The sequence below is a fragment of the Chelonoidis abingdonii genome, chromosome 2 (assembly GCF_003597395.2).
Source record: "Chelonoidis abingdonii isolate Lonesome George chromosome 2, CheloAbing_2.0, whole genome shotgun sequence".
Classification (NCBI taxonomy): Eukaryota; Metazoa; Chordata; order Testudines; family Testudinidae; genus Chelonoidis; species Chelonoidis abingdonii.
Window position 1 is genome coordinate 298,155,827 of NC_133770.1, and position 26,290 is coordinate 298,182,116.

Below are 26,290 nucleotides of genomic sequence, written 5' to 3' on the forward strand. Positions count from 1 at the left end.
GTCCAACCCTTTTAATGAGCTTTAGTGCCTTTTAGCCCTAGCTGATGCTGAGAACCAGTGATACCTTGTAAAGAAGTTTTCTCAAAACTGGGTTTGTGCCGAGATGCAGAGATTTATTTTTCCCAGGGCTGCCCAGGGGTGCGGAGCAAGTGGGGCAACTCGCGCCGGGCCCCACAGGGGCTCCCACGAGAATATAGTATTGTATAGTATTGCAATTTTTTTTATGGAAGGGGGCCCCAAAATTGTTTTGCCCCAGGCCCCCTGAATCCTCTGGGCGGCCCTGTGGGACCCATCCAACTATCAGATTAGAAACCCAAAGTCCCTGCGTCCTAATAGATGGCAGCCAATTGCACACAAGTCCTCTCTCCTGCTTTTACCGCTGTCCAACGTCCTCTCTCAAAGTTAACATTTTAGAGCCCTATTTTCAAATGTGTCCTCACAAAAACTTGCGTGTGCATTGCTTTTGCTGGCAGCCCTTCCATCATCACCTCAGAGACCAACTACCAATGCCCGTTTCTCCTGAGCTAGGGTTGGGTTCTGTGACCAGATTAACTGGATAAACGAGAGGACCAATATACCCCAAAATATTTCAGTTTTTAATGAAATGTTTCAAGCACCTAACTTCAAACAGAAACGAGAACTTAAATAAGTTAACACATGAGCAACGGTTTCAAAATTGACACGCAGAAAAGTACCTCCAGACCGCAGTGACAGGGACTTTATCCACTGAATGACAGAAGGGTTAATCCTGGAGCCAATTTAACCCTTAGTGTGCATACAAAGATTTCCTGACAAAAGTATTTTTAGGCTTATTGCTTGCAAGATCCGTACAAAACTTTGTGCTTTGTATCAAAACGAGTGATCCAAAGTGATATGGCAAACATCTTCATTTTACTGTACTTTTCCTACAGTAGATCCCCATCCGTTTGTGCTGAGGGCAGCTTGCTGCCCTACGTTGCCAGATCAGTGAGAAACATGGACTCAGTCAGTGAAGTCGCATGCTACTTAATCTTGCTTCTACATGTCCCCTGTCTAACATTTCCAACCCCTGCCATGGACCTGACACATTTCCACACTATGAAAATGAATGGATTTGCATCAACTGATGTGGAGTCTAAAGATACCTGCAGCTTGATCCCAAGCCCACTGAAGTCAACGGAAAAACTTCTATTGACATCAGTGGGCTTTGGAGCAGGGCCAGAGAACGGTCCTGCTACACCAAGGTTATACAGAGACCTTGCATTCGAGCAGAATTTGCTCAAATCAACATGATTTTCACTTTGGGTTTCAATCTCCCTCCGTAAACCAAATGTTTCCTACAGATCACCGTGATTGTGTGCGCGTCTCCGAACCAGTTGCCCCTCCCAAAGACTAGAGAAAACAAAATATCCTGTAATTCTTACTCATGCTCATACAGGTTTAGAAATCTGTAGACTATCCCTTCTCGCAGTGTACCCAGGACTCCTGCTACACCCCTTCAGTCATGTTTCAGTGTTTCCAGTTGCTTGGCTCCAGCAGTATCATTCCTTAGTGTTTCTCGTCAAGCTAATTCTCGGGTAGAGACAGCCTGACACAGAGAATGGAGATGAGATTAGATAATCTAATCTAGCTTTATATTACATACTTAAAACTTGCACCTAACCACTGTCATCGCAGAACCGAAGAGGGAAGGAGACATGAAGCACTTGGCAGCAGAGAGAAGGAACTGAAAGTTCATATTTAAGGCCACTGTGGTCAGGATTAGTACCCCTGGGAGTGGGACCTGTGCTCCTGATTTAAACTCGGGGTGTTCTTTTTACACAAAAAAGGCATTATGTGCACATATCAAATTCTTCCATTACACGTATTTTCCCCAATACATAAAAACTTCCGAAGCTACCAGAAGAGCAAGAGGTAACATGGGTTCCGTTTCTCAGTGGGAAGCCCCATTCTCAGAACTCAAAGTCTTCATCAGCCATGTCAATTGCCCACGCAAACTTCTCCCTCTGGGTCTTATTGTAAATCTTCTCGATGGGCACTCCAAACTTCTTACACCTGCAGGAAAGCACAGGGCAGATGCTGAACGGTAGCAGAAGGCAACGGCAGCAGCAGGCTGTTGCTATTAATTCCACCAGTTCAACACCCTGTTGGGGAAGGATTCTTACCTACTGGGCATTTGCTAACGATTTCGGATTCTGTGGGTTTTCTCTAGGCTGACATAAATGCTTTGAGATCACCGAGGTGTGGAACCTCAGTTTTATGAGTGAAATGCATCACTTCCCCCTTCACAGCACTATACAGCGTACTGGGCTTTTTCATTTTCTGTAACACGTTGTAATGGAGGCAGGAAGGATGGCCTAGTGGATAGGACTGAGCTTGATAAATCTGAGGAGGGGCTGGTACGATGGGACACCCTACAATGCCATGGAGCCGATCTGCGACTGTCAGGAGCAAAAATCCCCAATGGCTGGAGGCGGGAACTAGATGGGAAGGGCTCTGAGATACTACAGAGAATTCTTTCCCAGTGTCTCACTAGTGGGTCTCACCCACATGCTCAGGGTTTAACTGATCATCACATTTGGAGGCGGGAAGGAATTTCTCTTCTGAAGCATGGGGCATGGGTCACTTGGTGGTTTGAATTAGTGTAAATGGTGGATTCTCTGGAACATGACATCTTTAAAACATGAGGACGTCAGTAACTCAGCAAGGATCTATTGCAGGAGTGGGCGGGTGAGGGTGTGTGTCTTAAAATGTGTAGGAGCTCAGACTAAATGATTGTGATGGTCCCTTCTGGCCTATGAGTCCATGAGATACTGGCTTGGGATTCAAAAGATGTGGGTTCAATTCCCAGTTCAGCCTGGTTCTTTGTCTGGGGACTTGGGACACATCACCATCTAACCATCTGTAGAAGGAGGATACCCCTTCCCGACCTCTCAGGAGTGCTGGGAGGGATACATCCATTAACAGCTGTGAAGTGCTCAGATACCACAATACTAAAAAGATACGGGAAGCAGAGTTTCCCACTAGCAGTGCAAGACACCAGGTGCTCTGGGATCTGCACTGGCTTCCAACGGGTGCAACTCTAGTTGTTGGTTTTCACTTAGGGCGGGCCGCTGCACACTGACTGTTCTGGAGGGACCCTGGTGCCATGCTCCAGAACTGCTAGTGCACCGTAGCAGGATCCATATGGCCAGTCAAGGTACGGCAGGCTACAGGGCCGGAGATTCCCACCCAATTTGCCGCATGCTAGCTCGCCACACAGATGAGGCTGGCTGGGGACCCAGTTTCCTGAGAGGTCGCCTTTGTGCCCTGGGCCATCCTGCCACAGCTGGGAAGAGCAGAGCTGCCTGAGCTGAAGCTCCCTTGTTATACACAAGAAGAGCTGCTTGCAGGACATTCCCTGTGAGGGATGCTCAGCTTTGCAGCTCAGCCTTGGTCCTGCCCAGCCTGGTTTTGTCTGAAAACCATCCCTTTCTCCCGATCCAGAGATTTGAGGCCACAGGCGCTGACTTTGTCTTTTCCCGGGGGATGCTCAAACCCTGCTTCGCCCCAGGTCCTGCCCCCACTCCATCCCCTTCCTCCAAGGCCCCACCTCTTCCTGCTCCTGCTCTGCCTCTGCCCCGCTCGATTCCCCGAGCACAGCCAACTGTCTTCCCCCAAGCGCCTCCTGCTCACTGCTGAACAGCTGTTCGTGGTGGGCGGGAGGCGCTGGAGGGAAGAGGAAGGAGCTGATCGGTGAGAGGCGCTAGGAGGGAGGAGAAGGAGCTGATCAGCGGGAGGCGCTAGGGAGGGAGGGGAAGGAGCTGATCGGTGGGAGGCGCTACGAGGGAGGGGAAGGAGCTGATCGGTGGGAGGGATGTGCGAGGAGGGGAAGGAGCTGATCGGTGGGAGGCGCTGGGGAGGGAGGGGCAGGAGTTGATCAGTGGGAGGACTGGGCAGGGGAGGAAATGCTGTGAGGGGGGTAGGGGAAGAGCTGATCAGTGAGGCTGCTGGTGGGTGCTGAGCACTCATTGTTTTTCTCCCATGGGTGCTCCAGCCCCACAGCACTCACAGAGTCGGCACTTATGCTTTAGGGGCAAGTAGCTATTTCATTCTGCACGGGCAGCACTCGCAGCCGTGCTCATGGGATAGGCACATAGAGGTGTAAAGAAACAGCTCTGAAGAGAGCCAGAGCCTACCAGGCCACACTAATCCTGGGATCCAGATAGTTCAGCTTGGACGTGCCCAGAGCGATCTGCTTATTTTCCTCTTTGTCTGTGGCTTGAACATTCAGCTTCAGCAGCTGTTCTTGGATCTTCTCCAGCAGCTTCTTTTTCTTCTCCACGGCACTGGCGGAAGAACAGGGACAAGTCAGACGGGACGGTAAAAAAGGGAAACAAAGCAGGGCTGAAACAGAGCGGTACGCTACAGTGCAGCCCCTCTGCGCTCTGGCAGTTCTACAGACGCCACGGCAAGCAAAGATACCGGACGCCTCGCTTTAACAAGAGAGACGGAGCCCGCTGCTCTGACCAAGCCAGGAAAAGGAGCTAAGACCCACGGTTTGCCTCAGCCACGAGGATCAAGACCCAGAGGTTTTGTTTAACAGTCACTAAGACCTCAGGCGCTGATCCGTTGAAGTCAGTGGAAAGGCTCCCATTGGTTTCAACTATAAAAGCTTGGGATTGTAGCCAATGGTTTTAGTTTACTGCTCATTTATTGTGTGATATTATAATGAATTAACATGTTAACTTATATACAACCATTGTATGCTAAACAGAGTTAAGTTATAGGATTATAAGGGGATAAGACTGATCAGCAGTTAGAAGGGAATCATTGTGCATTAGGCATTTAAGTAAGTACGGCTGAAACGCAAGGCCTACTGGCTGAGGCCTGTAAGATTTTAGGCCTTTTGCTAAGATATGCTGACATAAGTGACTGAAGAATAATCCAGTGCCCTAAAATGAAGGGAAAAGATGCACTAATGGGTGATATTGCAAAAAATGAACAGTAAAAATATTTTTTTTGCTTACGAGATACCCGTAATCACATTGTTCTAACACATGCCCTAACCACAAGGTGCATCAATGCTAATGAGAATAAAGAGAACCTACACAACCTATAGAAATTGGGGTTCCTTAAGTTTCATGGGGCCATCAGACCAATAAGGAAAAAGAGTGTTGATCCTTCTATGGAAATGAGCAGAATGTAGGTATAGACAGAATCACATTATACAAAGGGGGTGGCCAGAGTGAAAAAATTGAGTTCCTATGGGAAACTCCATGAAGGACCATCCCTTTACTGATGATCAAACCATGAGAGACCCATCAGACCCTAACACTATAATTAAGGATGTGAGTATAACTATAGTTGTAACGTGTGCATAGGTCTGTGCAGCATTTCTGTATGCTTGGGTAATCACAGCTTTAATTGTAACTTTAATAAAACTAATAAAACAGACTAGACCTCGTACTTGTGAATGTCTGTGTGGTCACCACTCTTGGTCTTTGAGTGTTCCTAGAGACTCTATATCTGAAGCAAGTAGCAGAGGTGACCTACACTCTGTTGAGCTTGAAGCTAGCCACCAGAGCCGAACCCATGGTGGTATAATACCCCATTATTACGTTCACTTTAAATAAAATAAAAGGCTACCGGATAAAGGAGGCACAAGGTCATGGATATATGGGATTAGTTTGATGGAGAGCGTTCCATCGTCTGCAAGGAAATTCGGTAACCAATACCAATGATGTGGGAGCCTGTGTAAACATTAATGTTGGAGAAGTAAGATTGAAAAACTCGACTGCTTGGAAAGAAAGAGTCTTTGGCTTCAGCACTGTGCACAAGCCCATTAGACCTACAGAGCATCCAATCTGCTAGTCCATGAAGCAACCAATGACCCATCCTAGAACCAACGGCCGCATAGATTGGCATCGAGAGGTTCAGACCACATGGCATGCAGCCTAGAAATGTTCCTAAGATAGCGATGAGGAGGATTTGGTTAGGGCACTAAGGTGGATCTCAAAAGACAGAGCTCAACAGAACAGAACACCCGGGTTTTCATGTGGTCTTTGAGAGTAGGGTCACCATGACAACCAGCACCCAGAAGGGAAATCAGTCTCTGGGACGTGAAGCAATTCAGAGCTCTGAAACCACCACTGGATGGCAAAGGTGCCTTCTATGCATGCCAGTGCTCCTCCTCCCCACCTCCTCTTCTGGCCAAAGGCACAACTTTGTGCTAGATCAAATGTCTCCATCCACAAGAAGCATGAAGCATGTGCCATGTGTCTGGGTAGTATTTTATCAGCAGGATCAATAAAGGTGTCCAAAATCTGCCTTTATACAGGATGATTTCCCATAAAGAAGCCCCCCAACCTCCACTCTTGCAGGCTCCAGGCCTAAGAGCCAGGTCAGAAGCTGATTTTTAACCAGTAGGCCACGCTAGAACATCCTCAAAATCACAATGATCTCCAGTGACTCCCCCACTGATGTTTCACAGCAAGGATTTTCTAAGCTCAGAGTGGCAGGAGAAACTGAAAACAAGGTTAAGAAAAACTACCAAGACCAATCCCTCTCCCCAGTCCACAGATCCCGTATCACCCAGGCCTGGTGTGCACGACAGATTTAGGTCGCCATAAGGTAGCTGATCTCGATCTAACTCTATAGGAGAACGTCGCTCCTGATGATGTAACTCGCCCACTACATCAGCTTAACTCCACCTCTGGAAGAGGTGGAGCTCTCAGGCCAATGCAGTTAGATCAATTCAATGTCCATGCAGACACTGTGTTGCTTACATGGACTGTTGCCAGCTGGGGTGACAGCCGGAGCGACAGCCGGATCCCCACTGCCTGGTGAGAGCCTGAACCTGGGTAGTGGGACTCCGGCTGTAAGGGCCCCAAAATACCAGTTAAAGTGCTGCAAGTGCTCCTGGTCAGGATGCTCACCGCCAACAGCAGGAGCATAGCGTGGACATTAAAAATCAAATTAATTACTGCGGTGGCTGTATGTCGACTTAAGTCGACTTAATTTGATAGTCTAGCCATGCCCCCAGTCCCGCCCGCTTCCCTCTGCTAACAAAGACTGTGATACACGAGACCCTTACGCTTTAGATTTCACATCCTTTTTGGCTTTGAGATCAGCCTTGGCTCTCTTCAACTCCATCTGCGCCTCGGCCAGCTGTTCTTTCTTGGCGTCAATCTGGGAAAACAAACACAAACTACCCTGAGTTTTCCTTCTTCCTGAAGAAGGTCTGATGTCGCTTCCGCCGCAGCAGTGACCCAGTGCCAACGTCTCGCCTCCATCATACACGCTATTGAGTTTCCTTGTCACCTCCAGCCCAGCCCACACAGCACTAGCAACCCTGAAACACATCTGATACACAGAAGCAATAACTCTTCAGGCTGTTATCAGCATCCTGCCTCTGTCACCTTAGCCTGGAGGTTCTGCATCGACTTCTCAAAGCTCTTGGGCGTGGCTCTCTGATGGTTACACAGAATGGCCACTGCTCGGTTGGCTCGGTTGTAGGAAAGGAGTTTCGCCGCCACGTTGTCCTCAGCTGGAAAAACACAATGTAATTATATTAAGCAGCTGGTACAGGAAATGGAAGGAGGGTAAAAATTACAGGCTTTCAAGATAGGAATTTATTTTATTTTTTTTTACTGATTTACAGGATATACCTATTTACCTGCAGCCTTCATGTTTATTTCAAATTAGTTCTAGTGGTGTTGTATTACACCCCGGATGGTTTGGGTCTGGCAGCTACAGCCATAAGTTAAACAGAATTATCTGCTTGTTTTAGATCTAGAGCTCAAAGGAACAGATGAAATCATAGGCAAGTAACACAATCACAAGGCCCGCTATCTTCTATCCATTGTATTAAAGTTTCCAACAAAGTTATGAACGTCATCGCATACCCAACTCCTAACACATCCATGCACCAGTTAGAACGACAGAAATCAATCAACTACATGCTGATCCATCTTATACCTCTATAACCCTACAACATAACTCTATTTAACATACAATATGACATGTTCATCATATCACACAATAAATGAACAATAAACTAAAATCACTGGCTACCCAATGATTTATCAGAGGTTGGAAGAGGGGCCTGGGGGTGCACAGGGTTTGCCCAGTATCTTGCTCCCAGAGATAACTAACAACTCATGCTTCAGAGCAAAGCCAAATAATAAGCTCAAGATAATATCACTATCCCACTGTGCAACAAAGGCAAAAATATTCCCTTCCTGACTATTATTTCACTCATTTGGTATCTTGGAGGCTTGATAACTTTCACCCTAACTCACATTAACTGCATGTTGCTATGGGCATATGGCATTTGATTCCACTGCCTCATGTGGCCATGAGTTCCACAAGCTGCCTAAGGAAACATTCTCTTACCATTGGTGAGCGCTTTCAGCTGCTCCTGCAGAGTGATGGAGGCGTTGTAAGTTCTGAACACCTTGGCTGTCAGCCCGTCCATCAAATCCTGAAGGTGTTTGTTCAAGACTGTTGTCTGAACAAAGAGACAAGGCACAGGGGGAAAATAGTGAAAAGTGGGAAAATAAAGTGCTTAGTTTTCAATTTCCCTTTTATTTGTAAGCGGGCAGACTTTAGGCACAAAAAAACTACAGTGATGAGGAGCACAGAAGTGTGTAGATTTCTTGTCACTTTGCACATGAGCTCTGAAATTGGTGAGTATACTGGCTCGAGTATATTGGCATAACTCCATTGAACTCAATGGATCTGCACTAGCTAATGATCTGGCCCAACATCTGCTTGAATTTATACTGCTGAGCCACATGGACTCACAGTCCCATCAAAAGAAGCAGATACTAAACAACAAGACCATTGGTGGTTGTGCTTGGAAGGTCCAAAACGGTAGCAGGACCCGAGACCCTTGTGTTCTGATTACTTAGCTAGGCATCCTTGCCCTCACGGATAAGAACCCTCTCACAGAAACAACACGCATTTGAAGACACAACATTTTGGGCTCTGTGAATGCAACGTAGGGGAGCAGACTAGGTACAAAAGCTGGGGTAGCGTGGAAGGGGTAGATCGCAAGGCCTTGGAGTGCTCACAGAAATGGAAACGATTCATTAACGTGTATTTATGGGCTGGTGGCTAACACATAATTTGGCAGGAGGCCAGATTCCAGGAGAGAAACCACAGAAGGTTCCGGGCCAGACTCTAAATTGCCCTGCACCTTGCAGAGGCGTTAAAACCTCTCGCACATCGGAAAGGTCAGGTTAAACCCCGACTCTGCACAGGTGGTGGGCACCAGAGAAGCAGGCCCTTGGTCTCAAGGCCCAGCCTTGCTTTGCCTCTGTTCTGGAGGGTGGCTCAGGCTACCCCCATGGAAACTGTTGGATGTAGGTCATTTCTGACAGCATGGCGGCCCTCAGGAAATAGCCACTTGCCCTGTCAGCGAGCGAAAGGTTTGGCTCTGTCTAAATACGGCCTCTAGCCTGTGGGCCCTCTGCAGACTTTGAACCCCTGGACTGTTTGGAGCTGTTCTAAGCTGCTGCAGGCAGTTTTCTAACCCGCTGGAGATAGCGGGTCTGTCACCAGGGTCTGGGGTCCAGAGAGCCCAGCTGCTGAGTTAATACTCATGCAGCAACTGGGTTGAGAAATCAAAGATTACAGTGGGGTGCTGGAGGACACTGCAGGTTGCACTAGCTAATCATGGGAGAAAACAGGCATTAAAAATCAGGGTCATGAGTTAAAATGAAATCAGTGGCCTCATCCAACTGACCCGCTTATACACACAGTGTAATGCCAGGTCTGGCAGTCTCTCTGCTCAAGGGAAGTATGGAACTGAACTCGCTTGGGGTCCTGCAAGCAAGACTGGGCAACTGTTTGGACTATCTGCCTAGCTCAAGTTGGCACTACCGACCCCTCAGTTTCAAGAGCAAGACGAATCCAGCTTACATTCAGCCTGTCAAAGAGGTCATCCCCTGGGTCTTTGTTCTCCATGAATAACTGCAAGTTCTTGAACACCTGCAACGACACAAAGAATTACACCAAAGGCTCATGTAGATGTGCTGTGGCAACTCTCACGGAGATCTCACTGGATGCTTCTTCCAAGAATCCCAAAGCAACGTTAGCTAAGCCTCAACACCCCCGTGATGGATATATTACACCATCTTCCAGCAGAAGGCTGGGGCTCCTAGATTTAATTCCCAGGTTATCCACTCTCTGTGACCTTGGGCAAATGTTTTTCCCTCGGTCACAAGATTACCCATCTGCATTTAGCTTTACTGCCCTTGTGAGATGCGTATCACACTATGTTACAAATCAGGAAAAGGGACACAGAGGTAACACTCTTACCCATTGACAGAGTGGCAGCATGGGGTATAGACCCCAGGTGCATCTGCCGTCACAAGATAACGATGCATTTGAATCATTTGCTAATTTAGGCTGAAATCAATGAGGACAGAAAAATATTACCCTAAAGACACAGAGGCCAGTGACATATGGCCCAATATATTTTTTCCCTCTATACTATAACTTGTGATTAAAAGAGCTTGTCACGCAAGTGTATTTCAGTGTCTTTCACCATCTTACAAGTACAAACCCAATAGCGTTGGATGGTCTGAGGAACATCCGCATGTACAGTGTACAAATAACCACACTGACTCCAAGCCGCATGGTGACAATAACTACAAAGCGGGGAGGGAGGTGTGGAGTTTGAAAATAAAACTTCTGAGCTCAGATGTGTTAAGACACAGAAGAGCTCGAGTTCTTTAGGAAGTTTAGACTTGAAATTAGATGACCGTTTCTAACCATCAGAGGAGTGAAGTTCCGGAATAGCCTCCCAAGGGGAGCAGTGGAGTCAAAAGACTTATCTGGCTTCAAGACTAAGCTTGATAAGTTTATGGAGGGGATGGTATGGCAATTAATTGATCTTTGATTATTAGCAGTAAATATGCCCAATGGCCTGTGATGGGATGTTAGATGGGTTGGGATCTGAGTTACTACAGAGAATTCTTTCCTGGGTGCTGGCTGATGAGTCTTGCCCACATGCTCAGGGTTTAGCTGATCGCCATATTTGGGGTCGGGAAGGAATTTTACTCCAGGGCAGATTGGCAGAGGCCCTGGAGGTTTTTTGCCTTCCTCTGCAGCGTGGGGCATGAGTCACTTGCTGGAGGATTCTCTGCAGCTTGAGGTCTTTAAAATACGATTTGAGGACTTCTGTAACTCAGACATAGGTTAGGGGGTTGTTACAGGAGTAGGTGGGTGAGATTCTGTGGCCTGCGTTGTGCAGGAGGTCAGACTAGATGATCATAACAGTCCCTTCCGACCTTAAAGTCTATGAGTCTGTAAGTCCATTTTCCTAGGAGAAAAATTGGACCAGGTATCCAGCTGGCGTGAATCTCAAACCAACAGAACTACACTGATTTCCACCAGCTGAGGGCCCGGCCCTCGATGGCCGCAAACGACAGGCTACAGTAGACAATCAGATCAGCATCAATATTTTGTTTCAATTTTCTTGAGGAAATAAGACCATCATAAAGATAGAAAATATTATAATGCCACTATAAAAATCTCTCGTATGCCCACGCCTGGAATACTGCAGGCAGTTCTGGTTGTCTCATCTCAAAAAAGATGTATTGGAATTGGAAAAGGTGCAGAGGAGGGCAACAAAAATGATTGGGGTATGGAACAGTTTCCATACGGGGAGAGATTAATAAGACTGGGACCGTTCAGTTTAGAAAAGAGACGGCTAAGGAGGCATATGACAGAGGTCTATAAAAACATGATGTGGGCAGAGTAAATAGGGAAGCGTTTTTTACCCCTTCACATAAACAGAAGACTCAGGGGGTTATCCAATAAAATTAATAGGCATCAGGTTTAAAACAAACATTAGGACGTAATTCACACAGTGCACTGTCAACCTGTGGAACTCATTGCCAGAGGATGTTGTAAAGGCCAGAAGCATAACTAGGTTCAAAAAAAAATTAGGTAAGTTCATGGAGGAAAAGTCCATTAGGGGCTAGTAGCCAGAATGGTCAGAGACACAACCTCATGCTCTAGGTGTCCCTATGCCTCTGTCAGAAGCTGGGACTGGACAACGGGCAATGGATCACTTGATAAACTGCCCAATTTTGTACATTCCACCAAAGCATTTGGCACTGACCACTGTTGGAAGACAGGATGCTCGGCTAGATGGACCGTTGGTCTGACCCAGCACAGGTGTTCTTATGATCTTAAAGGAAGGATGGCCAAGTGGTTAGGGCACTAGCCTGGGAGTTGGGAGACATGAGTTCATGTCTCTCCTTTGACACAGCCTCTCTGTGCATTCAGAGATGAATCACTTAGTCCCACCATGCCTCAGTTTCCCCATGTGTACAGTGGCGATAATAATCCTATCCTACCTCACCTGGGGGTTGGGAGAATTCATGCAATAAAGATTGAGAGACGCTTAGGTACTAGGGAGACGAGAGATGGACAGGCACCACAGATCGATTAACTACCTGTGGGAGTGTGTGCGAACCCCACCCCAGCACCGCTCACCGGTTTCTCCACAGGCACTTTGTTGTAATACCGGATCGAGTCTTTCCCCAGGAAGTCAAACTCCACAACGTGCTCCTGCCCATCCAGCTCTGGGTGCAGCTTAATGTGCTCAACACGCAGGGAGCAGCAGCCAACCGTGTCTGCAGTCTCCCCTTCTTCCTTCTCGTTACCGGCTCTCAGGGCCAGCTGGGAGGAACACAGCAGAGCAGGCATGGAAACCCCTCATCTTCCAATATACACCTCCTCCCCCAAAACCAGTGCTAAAGAGGCTACGATGCTGTGAGAAACACACTGGATACTTCTTTCCACCAAGGGGTCGGCACAGCTCAAGTCACCACAGACTCTAAATGCCCCTGGAGTTTCTTTGCTCCATTTCCATCATTCATCTTTATGCTCATATTTACAGCCCTTCGACCAGCTGTGCAGAAATACCCTGGCAGGAATGCATCTCAAGGACCCTTGCTATGCAAGTATCATTATGCTTATGCCTTCAGCTAGGCCGGAGAGAGGCAGGAAATAGTTCAGGGGTTAGATGGTACAGGGGAGGGATATCGGAAGAGGACATAGGCTCAGTTGCATTCACATGCAGTAATGATAATGCAGCCCTGTTTTCAACAGGAGACTTCACTGCCACAAGCAGCAGCATTGAAATAACCCTTACAACAAAGAACTCTGGCGTCACTGGATGCAACATTGCTTATTCGTCTGGGCAAGTGGCAGCAGGCGTGACAAGTATCACACACGCTGGAAATCAGCGTGTGCTGGGGGGGGTAGCAAAGGCAGGAAATGTGTGTAACCCTCCACATGGTCCTGTACCACCAGCACACTTTCACGGACAGCTCTGGACATTTCCCATTGCAATTCACTTTCATGTTCTCTGTGACCACGAGTGGCTTCCACTCATGGGCTAACCCACGACTCACAGCTCCCAGTAAGTGCGAACGTAGCTCAGCTAAAGTAATTTTACAAGGAAAACACCTAGCCCAACAAGACAGAGAAGCAAGCCGGCACCTTGTCAATGAAGTAAAGGGCCACGGATCTTTGCCGTTTCTTCATCTCCCTGGATTTCCAGTCTGCACGGTATTGAGAGCGGATCTTGTCAACTACATCTTTTAAACGTCTGGCTACTTCATATTTCTGCCAGTCCTTCTCCCCCTGGAAGGAAAAATGGATGTTTCCACTTGCCCTGCACAGCATCCATTGTCACCTAGCCACTGTCACAGCTAATAAACAGAGCTAGGGAAGAAACTGCTTTCCCATCCTGCAAAACATTTCGCGATAATTCAAAAAATTTCCCATCCTGGGCTGGGACAAAAAGTCGACATCTAAAATGTTCACCAATCAAACATCTTAAAAAATAATTGGTTCAGGTCAATCCAGCCATTTCATTTCAATCATTTCAAAACATTCTGTCTGGATTTTCACCATCGTTTCTCAACAGGAGTTAGCTTAAATTTCTAAGCGAAAAGTTATTTTGAGCCGGAAAACCAGAGTTTTTCATTTCAACAATTAAAAATAATAATAATAATAATAATTTTTTTGGTGTAGAAAAATCAACCCAAGCAGACCCTTTCCCGTGAACATTTTTTGATTTTGACAAACCAGCCTTTTCCCAACAAAAACGTTTTGTCGAACAATTCCTAATCTGCTCCAGGAATAAAACCCTTTACAAGGAAACTGCCTGGTTCCAGACTGGACCTACTTTGATGATAGAATATCATTAGGAACGCTGTCCAGGTTCTAAACACTGTTCAGTGTTCGGATGATTTTTTTTTTTACATCATCTATCCATGTCACTCAAGTTAAAGAGGAATAACTACAATTTTTGGAGGAATGGTTTGGGCGCCCCCTGATGGCTGTGCAGAAGCACTGAACCAGCACTGACTTCAAAGTACTTATTGTAAGAAGCTCATGCTAACGCACGTCTCATTGTTAGGCGATTAGGAATACAAATCAAGCAATGATAAAGCACTAACTCTCCATCGTTGCACATCTATCATATTTGATTACTAACAGATTGTTCGATGTGAATCTAAGTGGAACCTAGCTGAGTTAATGCTACAGTGAAAGCTTTGATATTGTGCATGTTTATTAACCTTCCTGTTGGACTTGTAGAACATATCCAGATTTAAATTGCCTTTTTTAAAGTAAAAAGGGAGAACAAAGCATGTTGCTAATATTAAGCCCAATACGGGCCAATTTAGACTATCAAAACCATCATCGCCAGGATTACTGTAAAACAGAACAGTCTCGCCATGTTGTACCCATCTTAGTGAATCATTATAACTAGGGTTCTAGCAAATTCATGGTCCATTTTGGTCAATTTAACAGTCATAGGATTTAAAAATTGTAAATTTCATGTTTTCAGCTATTTAAATCTGAAATTCCATGGCGGTGTGATTGTAGGAGTCCTGACCCAAAAAGGAGTTTTGAGGGGGTTGCAAGCATATTGTAGGGGGGTTGCAGTACTGCTACCCTTACTTCTGCGCTGCTGCTGGCGGCAGTGCTACCTTAAGAGCCGGGCAGCCAGAGAGCAGTGACAATTGGCCGGAAGCCCAGCGCTGAAGGCAGAGCCGTCACCAACAGCCATGCAGAAGGATAGCATGGTATGGTATTGCCACTCTTACTTCTGCACTGCTGCCTCAGTCAGCAGCCGCCACTCTCCAGCCACCCAGCTCTGAAGTAAGTGACAATACTGCAACCCACCTAAAATAACCTTGTGCCCTTTTCTGCAACTCACTTTTGGGTCAGGACCCTCAATTTGAGAAATGCTGGTCTGTACAGTATAGGGTAAAAGCACGCAAAAGACCAGAATTCACAGGGGGTCTCCTGGCAGCCCAGTGGCAGAGACAGGGGTAGAACCCAAATCTCCTGATTCCCAGTCCAGTGCTCTATCCATTAGGCCACTAGGCCTCTCTTTAAGCCAGAAGGTCTTTCTATACAAATCCAAAGTCAGAGGCATAACTGTAAAAGCTTCCAATTTCAAGAGATTCTAGCTTCTCTTGCAAGACTTGTGATGTCACCGGGGTAGCCATACGATGCATTAACAGTCTCATTGGACAAATATGCACAAAAGATTGTGCCAACTGCTCCTCTACAGGCACGTGCGTGGACTGTGGCATAAAAGGGGTCAATCAAAGGCAAACGGATGGTCTGACAAGGAACAGCACACCCACCTTTAGCTTGGAACTCGGGTTCAGCATGATGTACTTAATCGAGTTCTGGATGTTTTCGGTCCACGAAGCCAGCCACGTGACGGTGTTGTCACAGCGCACTTCCTTCCACTTGTGACCCGATGGAGGCTCGGGTGTTTTAGAGTCCCTGTTACATGGAGAGGATGCAAAGCAAAATTATAACCACTCCCTGGGCCCTTCTGTTCAAAGACCGATCAAAACCAACCCAATGCTAATGACACGAAAGGCCAACCAAGGGAAAAGAAATGGACTTGAGTCCCCATGGCTTCTTTTTTAATAGGCAAGGTTTGTTCTTGTAAAGGAGTAAAGAGATTTTCTGCTCAGTTACAAAATTAAACATCCAGGTCTTCTATCCAGAAGACTAGAAACAACTGGAGAAGTAGTGGGTTTAACGGTACTGGGTACACCCAGCAATTGAATCTCATGGAGTGGGGAAACGACTTTTTTACCCAAACTGCACAATATCGGATTAACATTTATTTAACTCAAATCCAAGGAAGAAATGTTCTCTGCTAAGCCTGCCCTCTTTAATGAAGGGCTTGGAAAGTTTCCAACCCGCAGCTCACAGCCCTCCATGCAGTCCTCCAACAAGCATAACATTGACAACTGCATTCCTGATATTTCTAAGGTAGAAACAAGCAGGATTTGGGACGGGGCAGGGTATGGAGTGAATCTCTCAGGCTTTCTTCAGACCCCCCAAAAAAGCTATAGAGGGTTTGCCAAGGAAAACCCATGTGTTTCTCCTTGGCAAAGCTTTAATAAGAAATCCCTGGACAGACGTGAGATTGGAGTTGACTGGCTACTCCTGGCCACTTCATCTGTATCTATGCAGGATTTGACTGTGAAATGTACCTGTCACGTAGAAAGGGAAAAACTCCTCAGAAGAGGAGGCTCAAGATGTCCCATGTGAATTTACATCTCAGGAGTAACAGTAGAGCAAAGCAGTGACCTAGCCCTGCTGGAAGCAAGCGGGCAGCAGAGTGACTTGAATACAGCCAAGGATAACACCAGGGAGAAAATGTTGGCCTTTAATGGAGCAAAGCCCATGGACACCAGCTGAGGATCTGGCCTGAAGAGTTAAGTTCTAGCTAATGGGAACTCACTCACTTGCTACAGTTTATGATGACGTCCTCTGGCATGATCCTCTTCTTCAGCATGCCCATTTTAGGGTGGTCCCCGCGCCCACGGAACAGCCCCGGGGGCTCGGTTTTGAAGTTACCTATTTTCTCCCGATGCCCGTCGAGGATGCAGTACCCATACTCCTCCTGGATCTTATCTGCCTCCTCCTTCAGTTTCTGATTTAAAAAACAATCCATGGTGAAAATGCCGGTCCAAGGTGCTACCCACGGTGCTGCACCTACCATTACCCACGGGTCTTCCGGAAGAAAGTTGGTTCACAAATTCAAGAGCTTTAGGAATCAGAAACCAGCCTCCTGCCATGGAATTTCAAACCAACTGCCAGCAATCAACCAACAGCACTGACAGTGAGTGGATACCCAATGGTTGGAAATAAGTCAAACCTCTCTTTTTGGAAGCAGAGGGACTGGAAGAGGCAGAACCAGTATTAATCGGTACATTATTAAATGATCCATGGCTGTACATATACAGGACACAGGCACTGACTCCGTGGGTGCTCTGGGGGCTCAAGCACCCAAAGAAAAAAAATGGAGGTGCGCTGCACCCATCAGCCTGAGCTGTTCAGCAGGGTCATCAATCAGCTGTTTGGTGGCTGGCGGGAGGCACTCAGGGGAGTGCAGAGGGCAGCGAGCAGGGCAGGAAGAGGCGGAGCCTGGCTGGAGCTTCGGGGAAGGGGCGGGGCCTCCAGGCAGAGCCTGGGTGGAGCAATAAGTTTTCCCCTGCCCTAATTTAAGACAAGAGGCAGCAAATGAGAGTGACAAACGGGCAGGGATGGAGGAGGGTAACAGGAAGAAGTTATAGACTACTACCCAGATAACAGATACATGATTTTGAATCAGAAGTATGCATTTTCCAATCGCATAGAGTGACACACAAAAGCTGCCATAAGGAAATTAAGCCCCCCACACCCAGACTAAATATTTACCAACCATCCACAGAAGTCGTTCGAAACAGCATCCTAACCTGTTTCTCCTCTTTGGGCAAAGCTTTCCGGGCCTCGTTTTTATCCACAAAGTACTTGTGCATCTCTTTGAAGTCACACTTCTCCAGATGCTTTATCTTCTTCCGCTCCTCCGAGGTCATTTCCTGAGCAAAAGCCAGAAGAGAACTGGAGAACAGGTAGGCAAATCTCATTTATGACTGGGGATAAGCTGCATGGGGGGACAATAACCTAGGTTTCTGGAGAGTCTGCTGAGCAGCAGTTTTACAGCTGTGCTGTCAATGCTGAAATCAAAGGCTAGGATTAAGCTGCACCTGAAAAGTTTATTTTTCTAAACTAGTGGCCGCTTTTGAAAGTCTGAGAATGTGTACAGGCAAGGTTGACAGAATTTATTTGTTCATAATTTCAGTGGATAATATCCATATTTATTTCTAATCATTTTGTCCAATTTTTTCTTGATTTAAACTTTCATGATTGTGTGCATGGGGGGTCAAACAATGGTCATTTATGCATGCATCTGACGAAGTGGGTATTCACCCACAAAAGCTCATGCTCCAAAACGTCTATTAGTCTATAAGGTGCCACAGGATTCTTTGCTGCTTTTAATGATTATTTAATGACAGCTGCTGCTGAGATTCAAAAAGTTAAAGCTTTATAACCATTCAAAGAGAAACTGTCAACATTCAGTGTCAAAACATACAAAGTAAATATCCTTAAAACAAACTCTACTAAGTTATTAAGCAGAATTTTTCTTACTTTGTCTATCTGTAAATTTCAATTACCGATGGAAACATTTTTGCTTTGGATTGCACATGTTTGGTGAAATCCCCATTTACCAATAAAAACTGAATACGTCAAGTCTGTGTGTGAGGATCACTTCATACACCCGTGCAATGCAACCACCTCTGGGGTGGAACAGCACCACTAAACCACAGCTCAGAGCAGACAGGGAGAAATTCCAAGCCAGGCACACACACAAGCTCGATCTATGTGGGGTTACTGGGCATGGAAGCATTATCGCCAGTGGCCAGGTGCACATAAAACCTGCTCTGAGAGGAGTCACTGTTCTGTGAGATTTTTCTCCTGCAACAGAGAAATCCTCATGTTTAGCTGCTGAATGATAAAATATTGTTGCCCCTGAGCGGCTAGTCAGAGTTCAGAAACCTGGCGATGTTCCAGTTGGGAGCCCTTGGCCCCTCTCCCACTCTGGGTGGCGGGGTTGCACGCTCCTGCAGGGAAGCGTGGCGGCGTGTCTGGCTCTGGCCGGGTGGCACGGCTGCCAGACATGCTGCTCTGAGCAGCACGGTAAGAGGGCCGGGGCTGGAACTGGGGGGTTAGATAAGGGGTGGAGGGTCCTGGGGTGCAGTCAGGGGACAAGGGGCAGCTGGATGGGGTGTAGGTTCTGGGAGGGGCAGTCAGGGGATGGGGAACTGGGGGGGTTGTATAAGTGTGGGAGTCTCAGGGGGGCTGTTGGGAGGGATGTGCAGATAGAGGTCAGGGCACGCGGAACAGGGGGGTTGGACGGGGGTGGGGTCCCAGGGGCGGTTAGGGGACAAGGGGGCAGGGTTGGATGGGCTGGAGATTCTGAGGGGAGCAGTCAGAGGGCAGGAAGTAGGAGGTACATAGGGGGTGGGGGCCCAGCTGTTTAGGGAGGCACAGCCTTCCCTACCCGGCCCTCTACACAGTTTTGCAACCCCAATGTGCCCCTTGGACCAAAAGTTTGCCCACCCTGGGCTAGCTTCTCTGCCTACAGCCCTACACCTCTTTAGCCAACACCAGACTCCCAAAATCTCTCTCTATGCTTCTCCCAGGGTCACACCGTGCTTATAGGCTCTTGCTGAGCTTTCTTTCTCTGCCTCAATCACCCTGGTCCTCACCTGCCCCCAGCTCGATGTTTTCCCACGCTCAAAGACATGGAACCAGGCAGAACAAAACCCAGTGAAACCCTCTGCCCCCCGTGGTGCGAGCTTCTGGTCAGACTCTTACGCCTTGTTTTAGACATGGCCCCTTAACTGTCTCTTAAGCGAAGGACACATTCACACACCAGTTTCAATGAGGTTTAACTCAGCCCATAACAAGGCTTAATCCAGCTCATACCCCCAACCACTGCTCACACACACACATCTGCCCTCTCCCCCTTTCATCTAACACCACCTCCTATTGAATGTTTTAAAAAACCCTAGGTAATTAATACCCAAAAACTAACATGAAGCAGTCTGGGCCGGGATGCTACAAACACCTCTTGACTCAAACCCACAAAAGCAAGGATGTGAAAATGCTAAGCCACCTCACGGTACATCCCCTCTACTGCCCCACTCACAAGCACACCCCTTACCATTCCCATCTCTATCAGACACCACAGGCCATGCACCGCAACCTCAGCTCCGCCCCCTAGAGACGCAGTCTTCCATCCCGATCCCCACATACATTCTTATAGCCAAGGAGCAGTGACTACGTGCCCACAAAGCAGGTACCTTTCTCCAGTCATGGAAGAAGTTGTTCTGGAAAATCTCCTTGGTTGTATATTCATGATCTAGCATTTTTGCATAGAAGGTGGCAATTTCCTCTGTAGCCACATTCAGCTTCATGGGTTTGCCTGTACAGAAACACAGTGTGCTTCATCATTGGTCACCCACCTGCTCTAATCCCCCCTCCATCCAAGCTGGCTGCGGAGTAACACTTGAAAGCATGAATTGTATTAGCAGGAGCATTGCCAGCAGATTGAGGGAAGTGATTATTCCCCTCTATTCGGCAGTGGTGAGGCCACATCTGGAGTACTGCGTCCAGTTTTGGTCCCCTCACTACAGAAGGGATGAGGACAAATTGGAGAGAGTCCAGCGGAGGGCAACGAAAATGATTGGGGGCTGGGGCACATGATCTACAAGGAGAGGCTGAGGGAACTGGGCTTGTTTAGTCTGGAGAAGAGAAGAGTGAGGGGGGATTTGATAGCAGCCTTCAGCTTCCTGAAGAGGGGTTCCAAAGAGGTTGGAGCTGGGCTGTTCTAAGTGGTGGCAGCTGACAGAACAAGGAGCAATGGTCTCAAGTTGCAGTGGAGGAGCTCTAGGTTGGATATTAGGAAACACTATTTCACAAGGAGGGTGGTGAAGCACTGGGATGGGTTACCTAGAGAGGTGGTGGAATCTCCTTCCTTAGAGGTTTTTAAGGTCAGGCTTGACAAAGCCCTGGCTGGGATGATTTAGTTGGGGGTTGGTCCTGCTTTGAGCAGGGGGTTGGACTAGATGACCTCCTGAGGTCTCTACCAATCCTGATAGCCTATGATTCTATGAAGCAAATTAACTCTAAAGGCTCACGTACCATAAGGCAAGTACCCCTCCCACAACCTCACCATTTATTATTTTCTTTTAAAGAACTTTTTTTCTTCCATTATTTTTAAACCAAGGGGGGAGGGAGGGCAGGGAGAAAACTCATGATTTCTGAATGCCCAGGATTACTCTAAATGCGTTGGCTTTTAAAAAACTGTTGGTGTTTTAACTCCACATTCTGCAATAAGAAAGGCTGCAAAATTAGCCTCTTGCCAGGCCCACGGACCCGAACGGACTGGTTAATATAGGCTCTCATCTCAGAGCGAGCGACAGTCTGCTTCGGACGAACCGTATTCTTTGTTCGGTCCATTTTACCAGCTGCACTATGTCAGGAATATTGCTACTGTTTGCAGTATCTGTGAGAAAACAGAACGCACCGTCGTAATAGAACTTGACATCGTCAGGGAGTGGCTCGTAGAGAGGGGCGAAGTAGGGGCCTTTGTGCTCCAGCTGTTTCCATTTCACCCCATCCTCTGTCTTCTCCTCTTCCCACCTTATAGAGAAAAGCACCGTGAATGGTTAGGGAGCGTCTCAGCATATGCAATTCCCTGCTGCTCCGTTTGGGATACCACCATCCCAGGACATGGTGGGGACCGAGCCAGGGAGCTTCTGTAGGCATCCTGGGAGAAATGGGTTTTAGAAAAAGATTTGGAGCAGAGGCTTATGGATCAGCTCTGGAAGGTACCCCCACAGGGAGATGGAATAATGTGCAAGGAACCAGGCTAGGGAGGACGGTCTCGCTCTAGTGGACAGGATGCTCAGGAGACATGAGTCCAATTCCCAGCTCAGCCACTGACCCCCTATATGACCTTGGGCAAATCACTCAAGCCAGCCCGTGCCTCCGTTTCCCCATCTGTGCAACGGGGATAATACTGCACTCCCTCACAGGGGGTGTTGAGGCTAGTGATGTGCTCCAACACCATGGTGATACAAGCTCTAGACAAAAGGTATGGAGATGAGAGAAGCAGTCGAATGGAGGGGGAGCGGAGTGAAGGGGGTGCGAGGGCAGATAAGCAGTGTGGGGCTTGAACACAATACGGTGGAGAGCAGGGAGATTGTGAGACAACCCAGTTATGTTATATTCACTTCCAGACCCCCACATTTAACATAATTAAAAACCAGGGCCGCAGTGTTGTTTTTATGCAGAGCCCCTAAATGCCACAGCATAACCCTTATGGCTCCTTTCGTGACTCAGTTTCCTCTAACAGCAGCACTTGCAGGAGGATATCTGTCCACTCACCTTTTATTTACCCCCAATGCATTAGCCTCCAAGCAAGGACTTGGGAAGGGGATTGAAAATCTCAGCTGACGAGCTAGGACATAGACTCAGGCTTGCACAGTAGCTGTGGAGGGACAGAGGTTGTGCTGTCTGCTATGCGCCCCCTCCCGTCCCCAGCTGGCTTCAGTTCTGTGCAACTGAAACAGACGACACATCTACACTCAAGAGCAGGAGTGAAGTCACTTTCCATAGCCTGCTGCCAGGGCAAGGACACCCTGATCGGTATTGCTCACGTGTGTGGTCCTCACGCTAAACAACTTTGCGCCCCCAGCTAATCAGCTGGGATTCTAAGACCGCTGCAACCCTAGCTGTGAATGCAGACCCTTCAACAAACATCTGTGATAGAGAAAAATTAGTTGAGGGGAGTTTGGGGCTGAGGACGATCTAGATAATAGATACACTTTGTGCCCTTGGATTTTGACGTAGACTAAGGATCACAACATGCTCTCGTATCATCTCATCATGCCAAACATTGCCAAGCACAAGGCAAACTGGTGAAGCCAAAGCGTGTTCCGCACTGCCCTGTCAAACCCTGGCACAACAAGCAAAATGACGAAGGAGGCCCCCAAAACCTGCTGAGAACTTCCACACTTTTCTGAGTGGGAGCAGAAAGTATTTTAGCTTTTCCCCTCCCCTGGGGGTTGTAATACGGAACAGAAAGAACACATCAGACCAGCAGGTCTGCTGTCTGCAGAAAGACAATCAAGGCAAAAATCTGGCTAAAGAACCCAGGAATTATGGGACTACACTGAGTTACACCAGCTGAGGATCTGGTCCAAAGCAACTCTCTATTTGAGCCTTTGATAGACATGCTGTGAGGACGGTTCACATGACACAGACGGAAGCTGCACAGATGCCTAATTTACCCCAAACTGACAATAATACCAATGCCTGACCCTAGTTGGGGGGAGGAATAGCTCAGTGGCTTGAGCATTGGCCTGCTAAACCCAAGGTTGTGAGTTCAATCCTTGAGGGGGCCATTTAGGGATCTGAGGCAAAAATCTGTCTGGGGATTGAGCCTGCTTTGAGCAGGGGGTTGGACTAGATGACCTCCTGAGGTTCTTCCAACCCTGATATTGTGTGATTCTGCCTTTTCAGGTAGTATTGCTGTAATACAACTCCACACTCAATGGGGACCCAATCCTGAAAGAAATCTTTCCTGAACCCTTTCTTCTGGCCTTCAAACACCCCCCAAAGCTCATCTTCAGAAGCAACCTCCCCACAGACCTGGAGCCACCAAATCAAAGCGGCACCAGGCTCTGCCAGAACAACAGATGCAAAACCTGCAGATAAACCTCCACAGCTGCAATGACCAACACTTTCCACAACGCACCTTTCAGGATCCAGGAGTCCTACACACATTTATCACAACAAGTGGTATACCTCAGCCAGTGCACTAAATGCCCCACATACAGAGGCTGATTAAGATTTATTGGGGCCCTGGGCACAAAGAACAGTTGAGCCCCCCAGACCTTGGGGGCTCAGGGGCACCAGAATCAGGGATCCAAGGTGGCCATGTCCTCCCCTCACTTTTAAAAGTGGGAGGGCCATGCCTGTGCACTTTTTAACGTGGACATACTTTGGGGGGCAGGAGGACCACGTTGGCCCCCCAAACTTCAAGCCTTGGGCAGGCATGGAGTGACACTGGCAGGGACTGGGCTTCACAGCTAGGGAGCTGGCAAGGTGATCAGCTCCCCCACCATGAAGCGTAGCCCCTGCTAGTGACACCAGATTCTTCCCAGTGGGGGGGGGGGGGCTGAGGTGGGCCAAGGTGCCCCCTTGCCACAGGGCCCTGCCCCCTGCTCCTCCTCTTCCCCCTGAGGCCTCACCCCTCCAGGCCAGTAGCTGGAGCCAGGCCATAGTAAGAGCTGCCCAAGGAGCCTAGTCTGCTGTGGGGGAGCCCCGGACCCTTCACCTGCCCTGGGCAGCACACCCCACGAGGCAGGAACACTGGCTGGGGGCTGCTCTCGGGCCCCCGGGGCCCCTTCCCAGGGCAGGTGGAGAGTCCAGGGCTCCCCACATTGGCCTGGGCACCTTGGGCGGCTCTCACCTCTGCCTGGTTTAGCCAGGGACAAGAGGAGCAGGGGGCAGGGTCACAGCTCCAGTGCCGGTGCCCCCCAACTTCTACCCAGGTTTCAGCACTCCTACAAGGACCACCAAATTAGCACAGGCCCCACGGGCCCAAATAGCAACCCTGTGGGTGAAACCAGACAATCGCTACGCTCTCGAATGAACGCCCAAAAGACAAATACACATCACCTGTGGGGGATCACGTTTCCCAAAGCGATCATTCCATAACCGACCCATCAGTCCCTCATCCTCCAAGGAAACCTGCACAACACCTTTCGGAGACGAACCTGGGAGCTTAGATTCATAACTTTGCTAAACACTAAAAATCACGGACTGAACAGAGACGCTGGATTTATTACAACAATCTATAACCCACTAATAACTAACTTCTTCAGCTGTTTCTCTCCACCTCCTTCCCCCCTATGACTGGAGGGGTGTTTACAGGCCATTTCACCTTGAATGGTCCCCGGAACTATGTATTTATGCTAAACAATCTGTCCCACACCTTGTATTTAGCTGTGACACTCTGAGGACGGTGCCCAGACCTGGAGCAGAGCTCGGAGCAGCTTGAAAGCTCGTCTCTCTCACCAACAAACTTGGTCCAATAAAAGATCTCACCTCACCCACCTTACCTGGCTTTGCCACTCACCACTCCCTTGCAAGCGGCACTGACCTGCAAACGTATCAAAGACTGGAGGCTGCTGAGCCACCCACAGCCAGGATGGGGGTGAAAATGATCCATGGCTTGTCTAACCAGCACCCCACCACGCGGAAACATCCCGAAATCCAGTCATGTCACATGGCACAAGCTGCTATGACACCTCCATGAGTAAGAGCGACCACATGCAAGAGACAGGCACTCTACAGCCAGCCACATGCTAACATCAGTCTCAGCTCAGTCACATCCCATGACCTTTCACGTGGAAGCGTTTCATCACCTTCCTACACGGTTCCCTCTGGGCTGAGCTGCAAAGGCAGGTCCCTCCAGCTTGGCATTGCTTTTGAGAGACTGGTACTTGTCATTTAAAAAAAAATTAAGAAATGCAATTCCTATCAAAACAATTTGCAGGTCACTGGACTTCATTCAATGCCTGGGCAGCACAGCATCCTGGGAAATGTAGTCACAGATGGTGTGTCGGTGTGGAGACCACAGGGTGCAAGCTAAGCTAACTAGTTACTATGCAACCACGTCATCAGGGCCACCCAGGGGCGGGGGGTGGGGCAAGTGGTGCAATTTGCCCCAGGCGCCACAGGGGCCCCCATGAGAATATAGTATTCTACAGTATTGCAACTTTTTTTAATGGAAGGGGCCCCCAAAATTGCTTTGCCCCAGGTCCCCTCAATCCTCTGGGCAGCCCTGCACCTCATTCAGCCAAGCTAGACTTGTCCAGCAAGTGATCGAAATATACTCTCCACTCAAGGAGGTAGAACACTAAATAAGATTCCCCATACCAAGAGGCAATGCAAATTATACCATTTAAAACAGGGCTGGACTCCACATAATGTAAGAACTGCAGCAAAGTTATTGCTGAGGGAAGTACTGGTCAGCTCTGCCAGGAATGCAGTGGGACTTGTTAAAAATTCCTGACAACATCCAGCTGATGGCTCCATCTTCTAACCCAGGGGTTTTCTCATTTGCCAACCCCTAAACATTTTCAAATGGAGGTGCGGACCCCTTTGGAAATCTTAGACAGTGTCTGTGGACCCCCAGGGTTCTATGGTAATGACAACCTTTCGCGGACCCCTTAGACATATTGTAGGGACCCCCAGGGGTCCGTGGACCACAGGTTGAAAACCACTGATCTAGCTACCTGAATTCTAGCTTTCTGAGACAAAACTCCAGCATACAGTGACATCAGCTGGCCACACCAATAAT

The 26,290-nt window shown here is 48.1% G+C and overlaps 1 protein-coding gene across 3 annotated transcripts; it reads right to left on the minus strand.

Annotated features, from left to right (window-relative positions):
• Nucleotides 1-1,560: 1,560 nt before the first annotated feature.
• Nucleotides 1,561-25,313, minus strand: TOP1MT (DNA topoisomerase I mitochondrial). 3 transcript variants are annotated; one of them, XM_032763243.2, is made up of 15 exons: nucleotides 25,088-25,313; nucleotides 24,604-24,686; nucleotides 21,443-21,558; nucleotides 20,217-20,338; nucleotides 17,766-17,888; nucleotides 16,773-16,960; nucleotides 15,648-15,792; nucleotides 13,483-13,626; nucleotides 12,472-12,657; nucleotides 9,886-9,954; nucleotides 8,356-8,470; nucleotides 7,380-7,507; nucleotides 7,055-7,149; nucleotides 4,158-4,307; nucleotides 1,561-2,034 (listed from the first exon to the last, which is right to left on the minus strand). In XM_032763243.2, exons 2-15 carry the CDS (start codon nucleotides 24,633-24,635, stop codon nucleotides 1,932-1,934), a joined length of 1,716 nt encoding a protein of 571 aa, XP_032619134.1. In that variant the 5' UTR covers nucleotides 24,636-24,686; nucleotides 25,088-25,313; the 3' UTR covers nucleotides 1,561-1,931. The 3 variants fall into 3 exon arrangements, with proteins under 3 accessions (XP_032619134.1, XP_032619135.1, XP_032619133.1); XM_032763244.2 differs by lacking the exon at nucleotides 24,604-24,686; XM_032763242.2 differs by lacking the exon at nucleotides 24,604-24,686 and having other exon boundaries at nucleotides 25,047-25,313.
• Between the last annotated feature and the right edge of the window lie 977 nt (nucleotides 25,314-26,290).

Bases quoted from the DNA above. Each gene is read 5' to 3' on its own strand.
- TOP1MT (XM_032763242.2), bottom strand. From the start codon at position 25,192: ATGTTTCCGCGTGGTGGGGTGCTGGTTAGACAAGCCATGGATCATTTT. The intron at 13,627-15,647 runs GTGGGTGTGCTG...TTTTCCTTCCAG, and splicing joins ACCCGAGTTCCAAGCTAAAG to GGGGAGAAGGACTGGCAGAA. The intron at 7,508-8,355 runs GTAAGAGAATGT...GTGTTTTTCCAG, and splicing joins GCTGAAAGCGCTCACCAATG to CTGAGGACAACGTGGCGGCG.